This window comes from Eubalaena glacialis, chromosome 5 (genome assembly GCF_028564815.1).
Source record: "Eubalaena glacialis isolate mEubGla1 chromosome 5, mEubGla1.1.hap2.+ XY, whole genome shotgun sequence".
In the NCBI taxonomy this organism is placed as follows: Eukaryota; Metazoa; Chordata; class Mammalia; order Artiodactyla; family Balaenidae; genus Eubalaena; species Eubalaena glacialis.
In genome coordinates this window covers 136,834,238-136,855,555 of record NC_083720.1, presented here as the reverse complement: position 1 = coordinate 136,855,555, position 21,318 = coordinate 136,834,238, and the positions used below count along the sequence as shown (strand labels likewise).

General features: G+C 36.6%; 1 protein-coding gene across 1 annotated transcript in view; it reads right to left on the bottom strand.

Annotated features, from left to right (window-relative positions):
• LOC133092401 (all-trans-retinol dehydrogenase [NAD(+)] ADH4-like) overlaps positions 1-21,318 on the bottom strand; it is a 70,522-nt gene that overhangs the window by 9,527 nt on the left and 39,677 nt on the right. Inside the window, 4 exon segments of the mRNA XM_061191698.1 lie at positions 347-485; positions 974-1,063; positions 1,066-1,108; positions 4,582-4,842. Of these exon segments, the coding sequence (XP_061047681.1) occupies positions 347-485; positions 974-1,063; positions 1,066-1,108; positions 4,582-4,842 (533 nt within the window).

Genomic DNA, 21,318 nt, shown 5'->3' with positions numbered 1-21,318 from the left:
TCAGGGCCATATTGTACTATATTGAACCTGACATTATACTCTAGAAACCTCTCTTTCTATGGAGCAGCCCCAACTGAGTTAACAATTGTTTGTGAAGGGGAAAATATGTGTCAGTTTATATCACCAGTCTATGTTGGAACAGTGTATGTCCATGTACATTATGGAAATAGAGTAGGAAGTTTTCTTTTTTGCAAATGGCCACTATTTAATCTTTTAAGGACATTGAGTACTTCTGATGATGTGGAAAGTGTCAGAAAAGACACACTGGTTAGTTTTCAACATCAAATGAAAATAGAATCATCATAAAGGTTTTTCAAACTGCTCACTCATCTCTTTGGTAATTTACCTTTTTCCTTGGTACACTAGGTCAAATGCCTCATTAACTTTGTCAAAAGCAAGGGTATGGGACACCAATGCATCCAGATCGAATTTCTTATTCTTGTAGTCAGCAGCCAGCTTTGGGACAGAATCGATACCTTTCCAACCTGTAATTGGCCAAAATGCCAAATAAAGACATGGTGCTTGACATGAAAAGGTAGTTTAACCAGTGTTTGTCAAATGAATGAAATTATTAGGTCAGATTTGGGTTGCTTCAAATAGGTTATCCCCTTGCCATCTTTAATTTTTTGTACTTTTATGTATTAAATTTTTTTTCTTCAAAAGAAAAATTCAAGATTATTTTCTGTTTCTAGATAAGGAAGTATCTCAATTTGATCATCGTCTACCTTTTGTTCCCCTATGTTGGTCCATTTTAATACAAATTGAATTTCAATTTGCAAATTATAGTTATCCTTCTATAAAGAAACTGTTTACTTTCAAGTAACTAATAGAATAAATAGCTTTCATGTAGTCTTCAGATGTGTTCTAGGCATTCAATATTTAAAAAATAAACTATTTTCCTTTCCTTTCAATAATCCTAATTATGATAATTTGAGTACTACTATGAAGAAAATTAAAAGAAAAAAAAACTGACCACCAAAGCTTGTTCCATTTAGAGTATAGCCCATTATTAGCTCCACTGCAGAAACACTCAATCCGTTGTCACCAATGTTTACTCCAATGATGTACATACTCCCCAACCTACTGTTATGCTGTCAAGGGCTGCTCTCTGCAAGGTCAAACAAAAAGATTAGCTGAGTAAGTAGAAAAGTAGAAAGTGAACTCCAATGTGGGTTTGTACAATACTTCAGGGAAAATTTACACAACTCTGCGTACAAGATAATGGGATTCCAGCTAATGAGGTTGTAATATTGTAGATTGAGACTTGAGGCACCAGTGTTCTGTTTCGGATAGAACATCCAATAAAATTTTGAATGTCATCAAAAAAGATATTGAAAAGAAACAAAACATATTTTACTCTGTTTAATACCACACTTATGCCGAACCTAGAACATATCTCATTGTATATCAAGAAAAATATACATACGTGAAGGTAAAGAAAGATCTATAGAAGATATTATAAACTCTAGTCAACAAGTTTTTGACCAGGTACAATGGTATATATGAAGATATTTGCAATTCCAGGGACATAGGATCAAAATTAAGTCACGAACAGAGGGTGAATAAGTATTCACTTAGAGTCTAAAAATGAGGCATATACTGTAAACTTAGTAGATCTCAATGTAGGATAATTTAAAAGAAATGCTATTTAAAACAGAAGGCAAAACGGTTAAACAGAAAATAACAGTGGCTGCTGCTCATCAAACATTACATCTGCTTCCCTATATTTTTTAGCTCTCTTGCAGTTAAGTAGAGTCATATGACTAGTTCTGGGCTATGGGCAGGAGTGACGTGTGCCATTTCCTAACCAAAATAGAAAAGCCAGTGTACAACTCGCCAGCTGTCCCTTCTGCTCTAACAACCAAGAGGACCTCATGTTGCGATTGTAAAGCCACAAATTTGAACTTCCTTGATTGCTGAGTCACCACATGGAAGACAGGGGCCCAGGGGATTTGCATTGATCTTTGCATGAGAGAAAGAGAAAATATTATCTTAACCTACTGCAGGTTTGGAGTTAATATAAAAATGCCAAGATTGAAAATGTAAATAAGTTTAAGAAAGATATAAACTTGTGGATGGCCATTTCACATAGAAGCCCTATGTTATAGTTGAACATTTAAAATCTTTTGAGACTAATATTATACAAGAAAAATATAAACATCCCATATCGTTTATCATAGCCAGTGGTCAACTTGGTTCTCACCTGTTGAGGCAAATTTTACTTCTACAGAAGTCCCAATAGGAATACCATTCCTGTTCATCAGTGATCATTATATGAAAGAAGCAATCTGAAGTACAGTAAATTCTTTCCCTCTTCTCTCTGTCTGTCTTACTAGGGATGGATAGTGCAATGACCTAGAACTTTTAGAATGTGTTTTGAAATCTTTATTTGAATATGTGTTTATTTATAGTTTTGAGAATTTCTAACATTTCTAAATCGCAACTCTTCTAGTTTCTATACTTCTTATATGGCAGAAATATTTTTGCTTAATGTATATTGTACAGAGAGATCCACAGAGAGAGGTAAAGAGCACAGGCACTGCTTGTGACCTTAAGGTAGCTGCCTACATTACTCCTGTTTTTTTTTTTTTTTTTTTAATTTAATGTTTTTCCTATTACCCTTCTCTACATTTCTGAGCTTTGCTCCAAGCAGGGAATTAACCTCCATAATTATAACTTAGTTAAATGGGTATTATATGCAAATACACGGTTTTATTTAATAGCCTCTGATAACTTTTGATGAGAATTATTTTTAATTCTCAAAATCTTATAAAATTGTCCATTACTGTAAATTTCTAACTGTTCTGTTGGGTTCTTTAGACTGCTTTAGAGCATTAGCGGTCATTGAAATTAAGTTCATTCCCATTACTGGAATCTCCTCCACAACGTAGAAATAAAGCTTTCCCTAGTTATGGAAGCTTTTGGTGGAAGGGTAGTTAGCCCATCTTCTTGTGATTAAATAAACCCATCTCTTTTTATTTGGGTTCTCTAGTGTAATTCTATTCCATAATTTAAAATACATTTCTTGGTGTAATAAATAAGTTAATAATAGAACCTGCCAAGTTTTGGATCAGTGGTTCTCAGCTTGAGAACCAATACATGAGAATATCCTGGGTATGGGTCGATGCACTGATACTGGAAAACAACAACAACTCCCCAGGTACTTCTGAAGTATAGCCAGTTTTGAGAATCACTATACTAGAAAAATAAGTGGGCTGAATTTCAATGTTTGTGAAACATATGAGCTGTGGGAAGTGGAGGAATGGATGTGGCACATTGCAGGCCGCAGGTCCCAAGGACAATTGAAAAAGCGAGGCCTGAAGCTTTGGATGCAGGGGAGTGGTACAGTACAAGGGGTCCTCACTGCACGAATGTCAGTAATAGCTAACATTTATCGAGTGCTTATTACCTGCCAGATCCTCTTTTAAGCAGTTGCACTATTATAATGAAACCACTCTAAGAGGAAAGACCCAGGAAGGGCAGCCTTCCCGGTCTCCATTCTCTTTTGTCGTATCATGTTGTGTCAGGTAAGAACCAAGGGGAAAATTGCCAAAGCCTGCTCCTGGGAGGTTGAAGTACAGAATTTCATTCTTTGTACCCTCTCTAGAGGAGAGTTGTAGGAGCCAGGCTGAGTGAAGGGGTAAATAAAAGGGGATAGTGTCATAACTACTTCACAGCTCTCACTAATGAACTAAGAAGCAGAAAAGTTAGTTGATGAATTCTTTGGTCATCTTGTTAAAAAAACAAAACAAAACTCTACTTAGTGGCTTTGAGCAAAGATGCATTAGGTGAATATTTGCTGGAGACTAAGGCTGCGTGCTCTGGAGGCTAACTTCTCCCTATGTTGCCTGTGCAGTTGGCTCTTTACCCCATTTTCTGGAGCAGAACAGACAGGACTGGCTATGTGGGCCTGCAACCAGTGCAGTTGCCCAGGGCCCTGCACTTAGAAGGGCCCGCCTTTCCTGTCCTGAGAGGAGAAGAAATCTGAATGATGCAAAATTGTAGTGTTTAGGAAAAAAAGATTGAGTTTTTAATTTTGCAGCTTGTTGATTTTTTTAATTGAAAATTTCACATATATAATTTGGACCTAATTCTGCAGCCTGATTATTGAGATCTGATGGACAGAACTGGCTTGTTTGTAGGTTGCTAACCTCTCCTTGCTCTACTTTAAGATGAGAGTGGATACCTCTGGCTGTTAGGGGTGACTCCATTCACCCTGTCTATTCCCTCCTCTAAATCTGTCTTTTCTATTTTTTTTCCTCACTTCTCATAGGCACAATTCTTTGAAAGTTTTTATTTCTAAGTTTTCTCTTAATTTTTTGCTGAATTTCATGTGAAAGAATAAACAAATATTAAAACACATTAATATTAAATAGTAATTATTAATATTTATTAAGTAAAAAATTAATTATATGTATGTAACATATAATGATATCTAATTTAGTATTAATAACTATTCTTAAACATAATTTATACACGTGTATAAATATTAAAATTTAATAAATATATTAATATACACATTATAAATGTTAATGTTAATAAGCAATATTTATTATGTCCTATTATAAAAAACATACATACCATGATTTTAGCTCCACCTACACACTCAAAGGCAAAATCCACACCTCCATTGGTCATTTCAACGATGACCTCCTGAATGGGTTTATCTAGGTCTCTAGGATTGAGGCAGTCGGTGGCTCCAAGGGCTCTGGCCTTTGTAAACTTCTCACTTTTGATGTCAATAACTATGATTCTGGAAGCTCCTGCTGCTTTATAACTGATTACAGCAGAAAGACCGACACCTCTTAGGCCAAAGATGGCACATGCAGAACCAGGTGTGACGCGCAGGCAAGAAAATTGTAAATTAACTTCTCAAGCAGCTGGTCCCACTTTTTTTTTTTTTTTTTTCTTGACCACGCTGTGCTGCACGCGGGATCTTAGTTCCCTGATCAGGGATAGAACGCGTGCCCCCTGCATGGGGAGCACAGAGTCTTAACCACTGGACCACCAGGAGTCCCTGGTCCCACTCTGTGAAAAAGGGACAGAGTGAGGTGGGGGCAGGACCATGTAAATAAAGACTGCCTGTCATAAAACTAAATGATATAGCTAAATGGGGGAAATTTGCCAACATGAAAATGGATGAATCACTGGCTAAATCTGCAGAAACACTTGAAGGCCATTAGATATTCAGCTCATAACGAACAAACCCAAGTGAAAATCATTCTTTTGTCTTCCTTTTCCCTTTGGTGTTATGAGAACAAAAACTGAAGCCCACACATTTTAATGGGTTTATTGGTTTCTTTTTAAAATAGATCAAAGTGAGAGAGTAGCACTGACATATATACACTATTTTAGCAATATTCCTACAAAAACATAGAACCTGAATCAGATCAAGCATTTAGATCAAAAATACTAGTTTAGAGGATATACAGTGATGGAGAAACATGTTAAACCAGATTACAAGAGTGTAATCAGAAAAATCTAGAGTGAAGAAAATTCTGTAGGCCAAATGACTGTTCCTTCAACAAATAAACGGCAGGGAAAAAACAAGGGGTGGGGTGAGAACCTATAAATTAAAAGAGACTTGTCCCGCCCTGGGAAAGTCCACACACACCTGAATTCGAACTTCATGAGCCTTGAGGGGAGCTCCCTCAACCTCTTCAACGCTGAGGGGCTTGTTTGCTTTCCAGGCGATAGCTGCTTTGCATTTAATAACTTGAGAAAGAGGGAGAGGGGGAAAGGATAGGAGGGAGGAAGAGAGAGGGAGAGGGAAAGAAAGAATATCATGGAAAAAAAATGAAAGAACATGTTGATACTATTACTTCATGAAAGAGTTTTGGAGCTTGTGACTGGATGTTATATATAATTATATTATTCTAAAGACAAGGGACCTTAATTGAAAATAAGAAGTCAAATTCTACATTGTAGTCATTGCACTTTTAATTTTCGAAAAGAACAGGTGTATTAAAGTTTACCCTATTATAAACCCTTGACTTTTTTCTCTCCAGAATAAAGAGGATAAATTTATAGGATTTGGGCAGGGTAGATGGCCAATATGTATTTGTTGATCGAACGATTTGTTATCAGCTCTGCATTACCTGAATCCTTATTGCTAGAGCAGATGTGTTTTACATCTTCGCTGCTCAAAATGTGGACCTCCCTGCCACCAGCAGTTATTGACATCACCTGAGAATTTGCTAGAGCTATAAGCCCTGTCCAAAATCCACTGAATCAAAATCTGCATTTGAACAAGATCCCCATGTGATTCACATGCACATAAAAGTTTGAGAAGTGAGGCTTACATAATTATTAAATTTATCAGTAGAATATACGTTAAATAAAAATTTTGTCCCTTTGAAAGAATTTGGGTAAAGATGTATGAAAAGAAATTAAGCATTAAAAATTTTATAATCCCCAGATTTAAAAAATTTTAACCTCTTAAAATTATATTTTTAATTTTAAATGTAAGTAACATTGAAGGAAAGTGGAAAGACACAAACCTATACTCCTTCATTCTAATGCTACTATTTTTACTTTTGGTGTGATTTTCCCAGTCTTTTTTCATATGAATACATATTTTTTGATACGTGTTATGCAATTTTGAATTGTGTTTTAAATATCATGTCTTATAAATGCAACATGTGTTAATTATGGAAAGTTTCAAAATGAAAATATGAAAAAAGAAAGAAAACCCATCTGTAATTTTATCCCCCACTTTAGGATTTTGAGGTAAATCATTTGAGTTTTTTTCACATGGGACAATATTGTATGTAATATTTTATAATCTACTTTTTTCTACTTATTAATATACAATGAATATTTTCCATATTCTCTAACATTATTTCTAATGAATACAAATTTTATTTTATGATTATGGCACAGTTACTCAAATCTCTCTTTTTTTGGCCATTATAAATAATATTTAATTGACCACCTTTGTAGTAAGCATTTTGGCAAATTCACAGTTATTTCCTAGAGTAAATAACTAGCATGAGGGTCACTCATATCCTTTTCATCATCTTTATTTTGTCTTCTAGTTTTATTAAGATATAATTGATATACAGCCCTATATAAGTTTAAGGGGTGTATAGAATAATGATTTGACTTAAATACATCATGAAATGATTACCACAATAAGTTTAGTGAACATTCATCATTTCATATAGACATAAAATTAAAGAAATAGAAAAAAAAGTTTTTCCTTGTGATGAGAACTCAGGATTTACTCTCTTAACAACTTTCATATATAACATACAGCAGTGTTGGTTATATTTACCGTGCTGTACATTACATCCCTACTACTTATTTGTCTTAAAACTGGAAGTTTGTACCTTATGACTAACTTCATGCAATTCCTCCCTGCCCCACCCTCCCGCCTCTGGTAACTACAAACCCAATCTCTTTTTCTATGAGTTCGTTTGTTTTTGAAGTATAATTGGCCTACAGCACTATGTTAGTTTCTGGCACACAACATAGTGATTCGCTAATACCATACATTTCAAATGCTCATCATGAAAAGTCTAGTTATCATCTATCACCATACAAAGATACTAAATAATTATTGACTATATTCCCTACGCTTTACATTTCATACTTGTGACTCGTTTATTTTATAACTGGTAGTTTGTATCCCTTAATTTCCCTCACTTATTTCTCTCATCTTCCCAACTCCCCACCCCCACCCCCTGGGCAATCACCTGTTTGTTCTCTGTATCTATGATTTTGTTTCGTTTTGTTACGTTTGTTCATCTGTTTTTGCTTTTTAGAGTCCACATATAAGTGAAATCATACAATATTTGTCTTTCTCTGTATGACTTATTTCACTTAACTTAATACCCTCTAGGTCTACCGATGTTGTCACAAATGGCAAGATTTCATTCTTTTTTATGACTGAGTAATATTTTGTTGTGAGTGTGTATGTATATGTGTGTGTATATATATATATTTTAAAATTTATTTATTAATTTTTGGCTGCGTTGGGTCTTCGTTGCTGCACGCGGGCTTTCTCTAGTTGCGGCGAGCGGGAGCTCCTCTTTGTTGTGGTGCGCGGGCTTCTCATTGCGGTGGCTTCTCTTGTTGCGGAGCACAGGCTCTAGGCACGCGGGCTTCAGTAGTTGTGGCTCACGGGCTCTAGAGCACAGGCTCAGTAGTTGTGGCGCATGGGCTTAGTTGCTCTGAGGCACATGGGATCTTCCCGGACCAGGGCTCCAACCTGTGTCCCCTGCATTGGCAGGTGGATTCTTAACCACCGCACCACCAGGGAATTACCTATATGAGTATATATATACCACATCTTCTTTATCCATACATCTGTTGATGGGGACTTAGCTTTTGATCAACTTTAAACTGCTGCTTTCTGAGAGTAATTCCCAAGGACGCTTCTTTTAGCAAATGTATAAAGACACACACACACAAAACAAGAATTGAACAAAGAAACAGTATATTTGCTTACTTTGCCCTTGGTGCCCATTTTCTTTGGGAAACTTGCCTTGGAAGTTTCTTTCTGATTTAAGAAGTTCTTCTTCTATCCAGGGTGCTCCGTGTCCTGTGTAGAATTGTCTTTGAATAAATACCGTTTCTGCTCTTCTATTCTCCAATTATTTTCTCTCCTTTTTTGTTGCCGTAATCTGCAACTTTGCCCATCTCTCTCCACAGCATCATTTGTGGTGTCATATTTCAGCTGCAAACCCTCATTGCTTCCAACTGCTATTTGGGGATTTCTGTTTACTTGTTTTTTTCTTTTTTTATTGCAAAATATAAGATAACAGAGAAAAGGTCATTAAACCTATTAGATAAATTAACAAATAATTATAAAGTGAAGATCATTTCCACTGATCCAGAATCCCTCCTATATCCATCCTTCTCTTTCACAATCCTAATAATAATTTCCTTGCATTTCTTTTATGATTTATGCTTCTCTACACAATATAGTTTAGTTTTAGTGATTAAAAGCTTTATACAAATGGAGTCATAGTGTATGTGTTCTTTCATGTCTTTTTTTCCTCTCAACTCTATTTTTGTGAGATTCATCGACATTGCCTGTAGCTGTACTTTGTTTATTTTCATTACCATAGAGTATTCCATTGTATGAATTGACCACATTTTTTTTTCATCCATTTTCTGTTTTGTGATGAATCAGAATTGCATAAAAAGTCTTTTCATGTATCCTGTTGTACTTGTGCTTTTCCTTAGGGAAAATTCAGGGCTTATATGCAGCTAATATACCCTATTAAGGTGATGCCAATTGTTAAAATATTGTAATACTTCTGATCCTGTTGGTAAAAAGCCATAGTATTCTGTTACCTCCTCCAGACTTTAACTAATATTTTATTATTGAATATTTAGGTTGTTCTATTACACTTTTTAGAAGTATGATTTATACTCTGTTTCCACTTTCTCACTACCCACATTTCAATTCTTTACTTGTCTGGTTTCCATCTCTATCTTTTAATTGAAACTTTTTTGGAACGTTGTTAGTGGCCTAATTTTTTAAAAAATGACCTTTAAAAAATTTCCATCTAGCATTTGATTTTCTAGGCTTTCTTATCATATTTTTATGATTTCTTTCCCTTTAATCCAAACTTTAGGCAGGAGTTTCCATTTGCTCCTGGACGTTTCTATTTTAATAGTGTTCATGTCCACAGAACAACCTCACCTTCTTTCACAGCTCCACACTCCTTTCTTGAACTTCCCTGTTTTGACACTAGCATCTCCATTCTTTTTTTATTGTTCTGAAACCTCCCTTTACCTTGCTTTCTGCATTGTTTACAAGCTTTGTGTATTCTGCCTGCCATGTGCCTTTCATTTCCTTCCTTCTGTTTTTATTATTACACTGTAGATAAGTGTAATCACCTTCTTACTACTTGCTAACACTCACAATAGCCTTTTTACTAATTTTCCTATTTGCAGAGCTCTCTCTGCCAGTCAGTGTTTCAAAATGTTGTTAGATTAGTATTCTTAACAGTTTTTATTGTATTATTCTCTTAGTCTAAAACCATTAAGAACTCTCTAATCCCTTCTGAGCTCACTCTGGCATTCAAGACCATTTATCTACAACCCAACCTGTGTTTCAAACCTTATCGTCCAGGTTTCCCTATTTCTGGTCTCATATCAACCTAAGATAGACCTTCCTCCAATGCACTGTGTGCCTTCCTGCCTCCATGCTTTATTTAAACTGTTTCCCCTGATTAGAACACCTACTGCTGCCAGTTCTGCCTACTAAACTAACATATTCTTAAGGTCCATTTCCTGATACCTATCTTGCCATTTCCAGCTCTTCTATCCAGGATGATCTTTTCCGTCTTTGAATCCCCACAGCACTCACTGTGTTTCCATCCCCTTACTCCTCACACATAGATAGCTACATGAAGCAAAACTTATTGTCTCATATCTATTATTTGTGTCCTTTATTGACACCCCCGGTCCAACCTCCAGCCTCCTGACAATAATGATTGTATTTACTTACATTTTGTATCCTGCAGAGAGCACTTCATAGTCCTGAAAGATACTAAGTGCTTAATAAATGATGATCAAATTGAGTATTTACCTTGGAAACAATACGCATTAACGTTCTTCTGAATGCTTGGTATATGCCTTCTTTCTGCCTTTCTTTCTGTGCTGCGTTTTGATGAGCTTCTTTAAAGATAGGGACTGTCTTATTTTCTTTCATAAACAACCTGCTAAGAAGTGTTTTGAGAGAATGGTGGAACCCTGGGCTTTTGAATGTGAGGGTGTTTCCTAATGCTAAAAATAATGTCATGGATTCTTTCCATGAGAATGGCTTTACCTTTTCTGACTGTTGATTTTCAGGCTTGTAGTTGTTCTTAAAATTCCCAATGTTATATATGTTTAAAAGTATAATTTCCCACCCATTGAATTAGTATATACAGTATTTTAAATAATAATTCATTAATCTCAATATAAATACCCAAACAACATATTTGGGACCCATGGTGGTTCAAACTGAATTCATTGAGTTTCTGCACAAACTAGATCATCTTGTTTTTTTTTTTTTCAAAATTTATTTATTTATTTTTGGCTGTGTTGGGTCTTTGTTTCTGTGCGAGGGCTTTCTCTAGTTATGGCGAGCGGGGGCCACTCTTCATCGCGGTGTGCGGGCCTTTCACTGTCGCGGCCTCTCTTGTTGCAGGGCACAGGCTCCAGACGCGCAGGCTCAGTAGTTGTGGCTCACGGGCCTAGTTGCTCCGCAGCATGTGGGATCTTCCCAGACCAGGGCTCGAACCCTTGTCCCCTGCATTGGCAGGCAGATTCTCAACCACTGCACCACCAAGGAAGCCCTAGATCATCTTGTTTTTAACTGCATGTTTCCTTTATTTCCTATATCCAATTACACATTTCTTTGATTCTAAAGCATTTTTTTTACAAGTTAAAATCTCTGATATCAGTTGCTTCTTGCCATCTTTGGGATATTATAGTTTAATTGGCAGTATTTTTCTTTCTTAGTGGTATATAAAATTATGGTGTATCTTTTTTTATTGAAAAATTTTTTAAAATTTATTTTATTTTATTTTTTATTTATTTTTGGCTGCGTTGTGTCTTGGTTGCTGCACACGGGCTTTCTCTAGTTGTGGCGAGCGGGCTTCTCATTATGGTGGCTTCTCTTGTTGCGGAGCATGGGCTCTAGGCATGTGGGCTTCAGTAGTTGTGGCTCGTGGGCTCTAGACCGCAGGCTCAGTAGTTGCGGTGCACGGGCTTAGTTGCTCCGCAGCATGTGGGATCTTACTGGACCAGGGCTTGAACCCATGTTCCCTGCATTGGCAGGTGGATTCCCAACCACTGCGCCACCAGGGAAGCCCCTATGGTGTATCTTAAAATTGATGGTGTCTTAGATCTGATGAAATATGTTAGTTGTAAAAACATGTAGATTGTAATTCCTTAAAATTTCCCTCATTTGTCTTTCTAGTCACATGACCACCATTGTAGTTCTTTTCTTCACTATTTCTTTTTTGGTTTTTTTTTTTTAAATTGAGATAAATTCACTTAGCATAAAATTCACTATTTTGACCATTTTAAAGTGTACAGTTTAGTGACTGTTAAATATATTCACAATATTATGCAACCAGCACCAATGTTAATTTCAGAATATTTCTCTTACCCCAAAAAGAAACCCCATACTTCCCAATTTCTCCCTTTGCCTATCTTCTGGCAACCACTAATCCACTTTCTGTCTCTGTGGATTTGCCTATGCTGGAAATTTTATTTAAATGGAATCATACACTGTATGGCCTTTTATGTTTTCACTTATAACATTTTCAAGGTTCATCCATATTATAACATGCATCAGTACGTCATTCCTTTTTATTGCCAAGTAATATTATATTGCATGGATATACCACAATTCGTTTATATTTTTTCAGTTAATTTTTTTTTTCGCTTTTTGGCTATTATGAATAATGCTGCTATGAATATTCATGTGCAAGTTTGTGTGTAGAAAACATATCTTTTCAATTCTTTTGAATATATAACTAGGAATGAAATTGCTAAATTGTGATAACTCTTTGTTTAACTTTTGAGGAACTGCCACACTTTTCTACATGGTTGTACCATTTTACTTTTTTACTAGCAATGTATGAGGCTTCCATTTTCTCTACTCTTCGTCAACACTTGCTATTTTCCTTTTTTTGTTCTTTCATTATAGCCATACTAGAAGGTGTGAAATGGTATTCCTCACTGTTTTTTTTTTAAAGTAGAAAACTTTATTTTTTTAAAAAATTGTACTATGTAAACTTTTCTGTAAATTAATTTGTCTTAATTACAGTTTCTCAACCTTAGAACAGCTGATATTTTAAACTGGATAAGTCTCTGTTGGAGAGGCTGTTCTGTGTATCGTAGGATGTTTGGCAGCATCCCTGGCCAGTCACACTCCCCCCTCCAGTGGTGACCATCAAAAGAGTCTCCAGGCATTGCCAGCTCTCCTCTGAGGGGTGAAATTATGCCTGGTTGAGTCCTCACTGTTTCTTAAATGGTATTTCTCTCATAACTTCCTCATTGACCTTCTGGTCTCTTTTTTTCCAGAATAGATTTCCAAAGGGAAGTTAAAGTCATATACTTTCCTATTCAAAAATCTTCAATGTTTCCGTAACAAACCTGTCAAATTAGGTATGAATTTGTTATACTGGAACTCAAGGATTTTAAATCTATCTCTCCATACATTTTGCTTGCTAGTATTTCACTCCTTCACTACTGGTGTGTTAGGTTTCAACAAATCTGGAAAATTCAGCTGTCACTAAACTCTCTCTTATACTATCCTTTTACCTGCCTTTGTTAATTTTGTTTCCTATACCTCCACTTCCGCAGGTGAAATTACTACTTTTCATTCAGGGCTCATCTCAGAAATCTTCTTCCAAATGAAGCCTCTCCTGATTCTTCCATCCTTCCATTATTTTCCTTCTTTTGAGCATCCAGAGAAATTGTTATGTTTTTTACATCATCCGTCTTATTCTGCCTTGTAATCTGAAACACTGAGTTCTTTTCTTGACTCTCCTCCTTACTCATCTTGTGTCCCTACAGTGCCTTACAAACTATTTAAAAATTATTAACTAATTTGAATTTGAAATTATTCAAATATTCACAGATAGCAGATTAACTTTTTGAGGTATAGTGTGCTGTGTGGTAGTGAAATGGAGCAGGACCCTATGGTGCTTGCCCCCCATGTCCTCCGCCTACCTTTTTCTGTGGAAAAGCTTTAGCCAAAGAATAAGTTTAATCAGAGAAGTGAGAAAATGCAGAAACAAAGAAAAACAGTCCAACAAGACTAAATAATAATAGTTTAGTCATTAAGCATAGTTAAGGACATTTAGTTTCTCCTCAAGGGTTATAGGTAATGTTCTGAGCCATATCCTGTGAGCTGCCTTATCCATACTGAAACCTCCACCAGGTGGAAGACGTTAACTACATGATGACCAGACTGAAGCCATGACATAAGCTGCCACAATTCTGAGAATTGGCCTCAAAGAAATGGGAACAAACCAACCCTGGAACTGAAGATTAACTGTACTTAAAACAATCAAGATGATGCTGGTCAGACCACTGCTGACCAATTTCAAGATGACTGTCAGAGCTGGCTGTGCTGTTTCTACAGGTAGCCCCTTCCCTCCGTCTATAAAAGCTCTTGCCCACTGGTTGTCACTGGGGGTGGGGAGTTGGCCCCCCCTGCCCCCCGCCCCAGTTGCCAGCATCCAAAATAAAGCAAACTTTCCTTTCCATCAACCTTGCCTGTTTATTGGCTTTTGAGCGGCGAGCAGCCGGACCCCATTTCTGGTTACAGTACTGTGTACTTGGCTTATGCACTAGGGAAAAGAGAATCACCCTGTCTTCAATCTAATCAGAGAAACAGCACTGACATATGAAACCTATAGAAACATGTATCCATGAATATAATAATTTTAAACCTGGCTTGAAAGGGAGGAATCAAGACTTCCCTGGTGGCCCAGTGGCTAGGACTCCACCAGCCAATGCAGGAGACATGGGTTCCATCCCTGGTCTGGGAAGATCCCGCACGTCGCGGGGCAGCTAAGCCCGTGCACCACAACTGCTGAAGCCTGTGTGCTCTGGGGCGCACGTGACGCAATTACTGAGCCTGCATGCTGCAACTACTGAAGCCCACGTGCCTAGAGCCCGTGCTCCGCAAGAGAAGTCACCGCAATGAAAATCCCGTGGACTGCAACGAAGAGTAGCCCCCGCTCGCCGCAACTAGAGAAAACCTGCACACAGCAATGAAGGCCCAGCGCAGCCAAAAAAAAAAAGGGAGGACTCATGCTGATGAATTGGAAAAGCGGTGGGTGGAATAAAAGCAGATTCCTGGAAGTTGAACTGAAACAATAATTTAAAGGACAGTATTATTTAGGAGAGCTGGAGCACAATCGAAAAAAGACAGTTTCTGCAGTAAATCTAGTAAATTAAATTGTTTCAAGTTTAGCATATATCTTACTAGTTGATTTTAATTGTGTTCACCTGTGTTTCCAATGTCATCTGTTAAGTGGCTTAGAAATTCAATGACCCATGTTGTTAAGAAACTTTTGTTTTCCCAGAGGGGTTTTACAGAGCAAGCAGGGCTGAGGTGATGATTTTATAAAGATAGTTTAATTTTATGCCAGTGAGAGATACTAAATTCAGATACTAAAGTAATAACAACCAAATGACAGAGCATTTGCTGGTGGTGAAAGCAGTTTTGCCATGAAAGGGTGACCTTGTCTGAGGGCAGTGAATCTGGCTGTGCGTGTGTGGCTCTGATTCTTTTCCCAAGGGGAGATTGGGACACTCCCCAGGAAGAATGGGGGAGCTCTCCCAGCCCCAGACCACTGTTGCTCTGCACTGCTGCATTTTTTCTCACAATATTACAGTAAGGCTATTGAATAAAAAGATACTTCTAATCTGAGACGGTTTGGGTTAAGACAGTAGAGTTACCCTCTGAGGTCAATGTGTTTTTTTTTTTGTTTTTTTTTTTTGTTTTTTTTTTTTTTTTAAACATCTTTATTGAAGTATAAATGCTTTACAATGGTGTGCTAGCTTCTGCTTTACAACAAAGTGAATCAGTTACACATATACATATGTTGCCATATCTCTTCCCTCTTGCATCTCCCTCCCTCCCACCCTCCCTATCCCACCCCTCTAGGTGGTCACAAAGCACCAAGCTGATCTCCCTGTGCTATGCGGCTGCTTCCCACTAGTAATCTATTTTACATTTGGTAGTGTATATATGTCCATGACACTCTCTCACCCTGTCACATCTCACCCCTCCCCCTCCCCATATCCTCAAGTCCATTCTCTAGTAGGTCTGTGTCTTTATTCCCATCTTGCCACTAGGTTCTTCATGACCTCTTTTTTTTTTTTTTTTCCCTTAGATTCCATATATATGTGTTAGCATACTGTATTTGTTTTTCTCTTTCTGACTTACTTCACTCTGTATGACAGACTCTAACTCCATCCACCTCATTACAAACACCTCCATTTCATTTCTTTTTATGGCTGAGTAATATTCCATTGTATATATGTGCCACATCTTCTTTATCCATTCATCCGATGATGGCCACCTAGGTTGCTTCCATGTCCTGGCTATTGTAAACAGAGCTGCAATGAATATTTTGGTACATGACTCTTTCTGAATTATGGTTTTCTCAGGGTATATGCCCAGTAGTGGGATTGCTGGGTCATATGGTAGTTCTATTTTTAGTTTTTTAAGGAACCTCCATACTGTTCTCCATAGTGGCTGTATCAATTTACATTCCCACCAACAGTGCAAGAGTGTTCCCTTTTCTCCACACCCTCTCCAGCATTTATTGTTTCTAGATTTTTTGATGATGGCCATTCTGACCGGTGTGAGATGATACCTCATTGTAGTTTTGATTTGCATTTCTCTAATGATTAATGATGTTGAGCATTCTTTCATGTGTCTGTTGGCAATCTGTATCTCTTCTTTGGAGAAATGTCTATTTAGGTCTTCTGCCCATTTTTGGATTGGGTTGTTTGTTTTTTTGTTATTGAGCTGCATGAGCTGCTTGTAAATCTTGGAGATTAATCCTTTGTCCGTTGCTTCATTTGCAAATATTTTCTCCCATTCTGAGGGTTGTCTTTTGGTCTTGTTTATGGTTTCCTTTGCTGTGCAAAAGCTTTTAAGTTTCATTAGGTCCCATTTGTTTATTTGTGTTTTTATTTCCATTTCTCTAGGACCTGGGTCAAAAAGGATCTTGCTGTGACTTATGTCATACAGTGTTCTGCCTATGTTTTCCTCTAAGAGTTTGATAGTGTCTGGCCTTACACTTAGGTCTTTAATCCATTTTGAGTTTATTTTTGTGTACGGTGTTAGGGAGTGTTCTAATTTCATACTTTTACATGTACCTGTCCAATTTTCCCAGCACCACTTATTGAAGAGGCTGTCTTTTCTCCACTGTATATGCTTGCCTCCTTTATCAAAGATAAGGTGACCATATGTGCATGGGCTTATCTCTGGGCTTTCTATCCTGTTCCATTGATCTATATTTCTGTTTTTGTGCCAGTACCAAACTGTCTTGATTACTGTAGCTTTGTAATATAGTCTGAAGTCAGGGAGCCTGATTCCTCCAGCTCCATTTTTCGTTCTCAAGATTGCTTTGGCTATTCGGGGTCTTTTGTGTTTCCATACAAATTGTGAAATTTTTTGTTCTAGTTCTGTGAAAAATGCCAGTGGTAGTTTGATAGGGATTGCATTGAATCTGTAGATTGCTTTGGGTAGCAGAGTCATTTTCACAATGTTTATTCTTCCAATCCAAGAACATGGTATATCTCTCCATCTATTTGTATCATCTTTAATTTCTTTCATCAGTGTCCTATAATTTTCTGCATACAGGTCTTTTGTCTCCTTAGGTAGGTTTATTCCTAGGTATTTTATTCTTTTTGTTGCAGTGGTAAACGGGAGTGTTTTCTTAATTTCACTTTCAGATTTTTCATCATTAGTATACAGGAATGCAAGAGATTTCTGTGCATTAATTTTGTATCCTGCTACTTTACCAAATTCATTGATTAGCTCTAGTAGTTTTCTGGTAGCATCTTTTGGATTCTCTATGTATAGTATCATGTCATCTGCAAACAGTGACAGCTTTACTTCTTCTTTTCCGATTTGGATTCCTTTTATTTCTTTTTCGTCTCTGATTGCTGTGGCTAACACTTCCAAAACTATGTTGAATAATAGTGGTGAGAGTGGGCAACCTTGTCTTGTTCCTGATCTTAGTGGAAATGGTTTCAATGTGTTTTTTGAAAGCATATTAACTGTTGCATTTTTTTCTTGATTGGGGGTAGGGGTGGTGGTGGGATAGAATAATTAGAAGGTAGTAAAAATTACTGAGAAAATTAGTGATTTGTGTATTTCTGGAGATGATTACTCTTACACTTTAAGTTTATGTGATTCATCTTTTTAAAGTATATTTTGGAATACAGATTAATATATTCATACAGCATGTCACAAACCTCTGGCCCATGATTCTCTTAGTAATTTTAAAGTTCTAAAAAATAGGAACTTTCTTCGTCCAAGGATAAGATAGTTCTGAGAAAAGAGGCATAAAATTAAACTCATAGGTGACTGCACTCTGTAATGTCAATTAGTTAATTTATAATAGGAGATATACAGGGCCTGTCAGAAATGCATTCCTTGCTGATCAGTAGGTCCATTTATGAAACTCAAATTAGAATTCAGAGTTCAGACAAGTCAGTTGGCTTTTGAGAAATCAAAAGAAAGTTGGGTTATTTTGAGTAGACTAAGTGGGGTTTAAATTATTTAAGACATTTTTGGCAGAAAATGATAGAAATCTCTGACTCAAACTAGCTTCATAAGATCATTATGGCTTTAATCAGATTTCCAGGGGCAGGACTGGCTCTGGAGTTGGTTGACTTAGTGGTTCAGTGATGTTAGTAAGAACCCCGATTTTATCTTGTTCTCTGCTCTGCGGTCACTTGAATTCATCAAGGGCTGTTTCTCCTTTTGATTACAATCCCTGATTGGTACTACATGCTTCCTTGTTCACATGAGATTGAGAGATGGGGAGAGGGAAGAAGGAAGAGGGAGAGAGAAGAAACTGGTTTGAATTTGATTACTAGATTTGCAGTTCCAGAAAAAAAAAATGTCATCTCACCCAGGGTGAGGTAGTCCTGAAAAACAAACAAAGCCAGATATAACCCATTTAAACTCATGGACGATTGTAAGCTAATTAGGCCAACTCAAATCACATGCTCATTTCTAAGCCAATAACAATTGCAAGGGAAAATGTTAAAAACTGCTGTTAGGCTTAGTTTCATCATCTGGGAGAAGACTAATGTTGGGGAATCAAACAGTATCACAACCTGAATGAATGCTCTTTACTCTCTACTCTAGATATATATTTACTTAAAGAAAATTTAATGGCCTAAAGTCAAAACAATATCTCCCATGAATAGACATGGAAAAATATTGGCACCTTCTACTTTTATGATTTTCCTTTTCCATGTGTATACGTTTCATGTGTGTATCAATTACACATGCTTCTCTCTGTTAGCCAGTAGGTTGAGTAACTGTGCTATGTCACCGTCATTGGTTCAACTCCTGTGGGTTAATTAGATTTTCTCTGTTCCAGGATTTTAGAGCAAATTGTGAAATTGCTAATGTTTGTCTCAAAGCATTACAAAGAGGATTGGATGAGAAAATATTAATAGATCAAAGTAAATATATTACGGCTAATGAGAAAAAAGATGGGTTTGCTTTGGTGCATATCACCTTACACAGATAAAGGGTTGCTTGAAGTCTACTTTACTTTGTATTGCAAAGGCTATAGAATTATTTGGGAGTGTTTGGTTGCAGTATCTCACTTGAGCTGGCTTTTGGCCAGAGATTTATTTATAAATATACAGGGACGTATCATGGAATCCCAAAGCAGAGGCAAATTGGCCTCAGGAAGGAACTGGAACTAGGCACTAGACCTCCACGAGAACTTCTCCATTTCTCTTCTCTGCTTTTTTCTGTGCATCTTCATTTCTCTTGCTGCAGACTGGCTTTCTTTTGATTGCTGTTCATTTGGTTGAAATTATGATTACTATTTCCCCAGGTCACATATTCCTAGGCCAGACTCTTAGAAAGAGCCTGAATCAACATAATTTCTTTGGTCTAGAGTCTCAATTTCCAGGGAGTTTTGTGACCACACCTGGTCCCATCAACAAAGATGACTCCTAGGATCTTAGAAATTTAAGAGGCAGAACCTAGTGAAGAGATGAACTAGATACATAATCTCATAGATGTTCATTCTTTTAAGTTGACCTATAGTAAATTGCTCAAATAATTTTCATTCCTATATTTACATGGGGATAGGATTTCCCTTTCTATCACAAAATCAATGACTTAATTTTCTGTGTAGGGGTAAAGTACTGGACTAAGAGTCAGGAGACCTTGGATCAAGTCCTGACTCAACCATTTTTTATGTACTCTTGAGCAAAAATTGTTACCCATGTGCCTAGATTTCATCATCTTTAAAGTGAAAGACTTGAACTAGATCTTGTCTTTTAAATATCCCTTCCAGTTCTAAAGCCGGGTAATTTAAGAAACTATGTTGGAAGAAGAAATGTTTCATCTGGTAGAACCAACAAAGTGAAATCCCAGATTCTTGGGTTGATACTACAAGAATCCTTACTTTCTGACCTTTTGTTATTTCAACAATTTGAAGCTGGAAAGAACATTTACATATTATAATATAGTTAACATATCCAACTACGGAGTTGTTTTCATTTGAATTTTTCTGCTCTTGGCATATTTTTAAACTTTAGACATTTATTTTGTTCCTTTTATAATTTCATTTTGAAATCCCAAAATGTATACCACTAGTGTCTCTAATTAGAAATTTTTCTTTTTACGCTCCTTGGTTTTTCTTTGTTGTTGTCTATTATGGAGTTAGTTTCATTTGTAGCTTATAAATTGATATCTTAGCACTGGTTTCTGAATCCCGAGCCTTGCATGGAGCTCATAAACCAGTCCTAAGAAATCAATTTAGAAATCCCAGTATGGGAAAGGCATCCAGTAGGAACCACCTATGCAAGGCCTGGGTTAATTAGTAAGGGTAACTGTAAAACAGAAGTTTGATACCTAATCTACTTTTTATAGATTATTACAGAACTCTCAATGGTTCTATAAAACACTGTGATTATATGTAATTGCTGCTTTAGTTATATCCTCTCAGTCTTGAGGAGGGAGCTCTTAATGAAATTTTGCTTAAGGTCACAAAATTTCTAGTAATGCCATTGATTCTTTTTTTTTTTTTTTAAACCTTGTTCTTTTAAAAAACATTTTTAAGTTACAGAAAAGTACCAAGGCCATAAAAGTCAAGGAAAGATGAAGGAGTTAAAAGACTAAAGAGACATGATAACTAAATGCAACTTGTGATTCTGAATTGGATCCTTTTGCTCTAAGGACATTATTGGGAAAGTTAAGAAACTCAAATAGAAATAGAAAACAAACTTACTGTTACCAAGGGAGAAAGGGTGGAGGGATAGATTGGGAGATTGGGATTGACATATACACACTGCTATATATAAAACAGATAACTAATAAGGACCTACTGTATAGCACAGGGAACTCTACTCAGTACTCTGTAATGACCTATACCGGAAAAGAATCTAAAAAAGAGTGGATATATGTATATGTAAATGTATAACTGATTCACTTTGCTCTACAGCAGAAACTAACACAAAATTGTAAATCAACTATACTCCAATAAAAATCAATTTAAAAAAAGAAATTAAAATAGGTCTGAGGATTAAATGGTCATAGAATATCAATATTAATTTCCTGATTTTTATGTTTTTTAC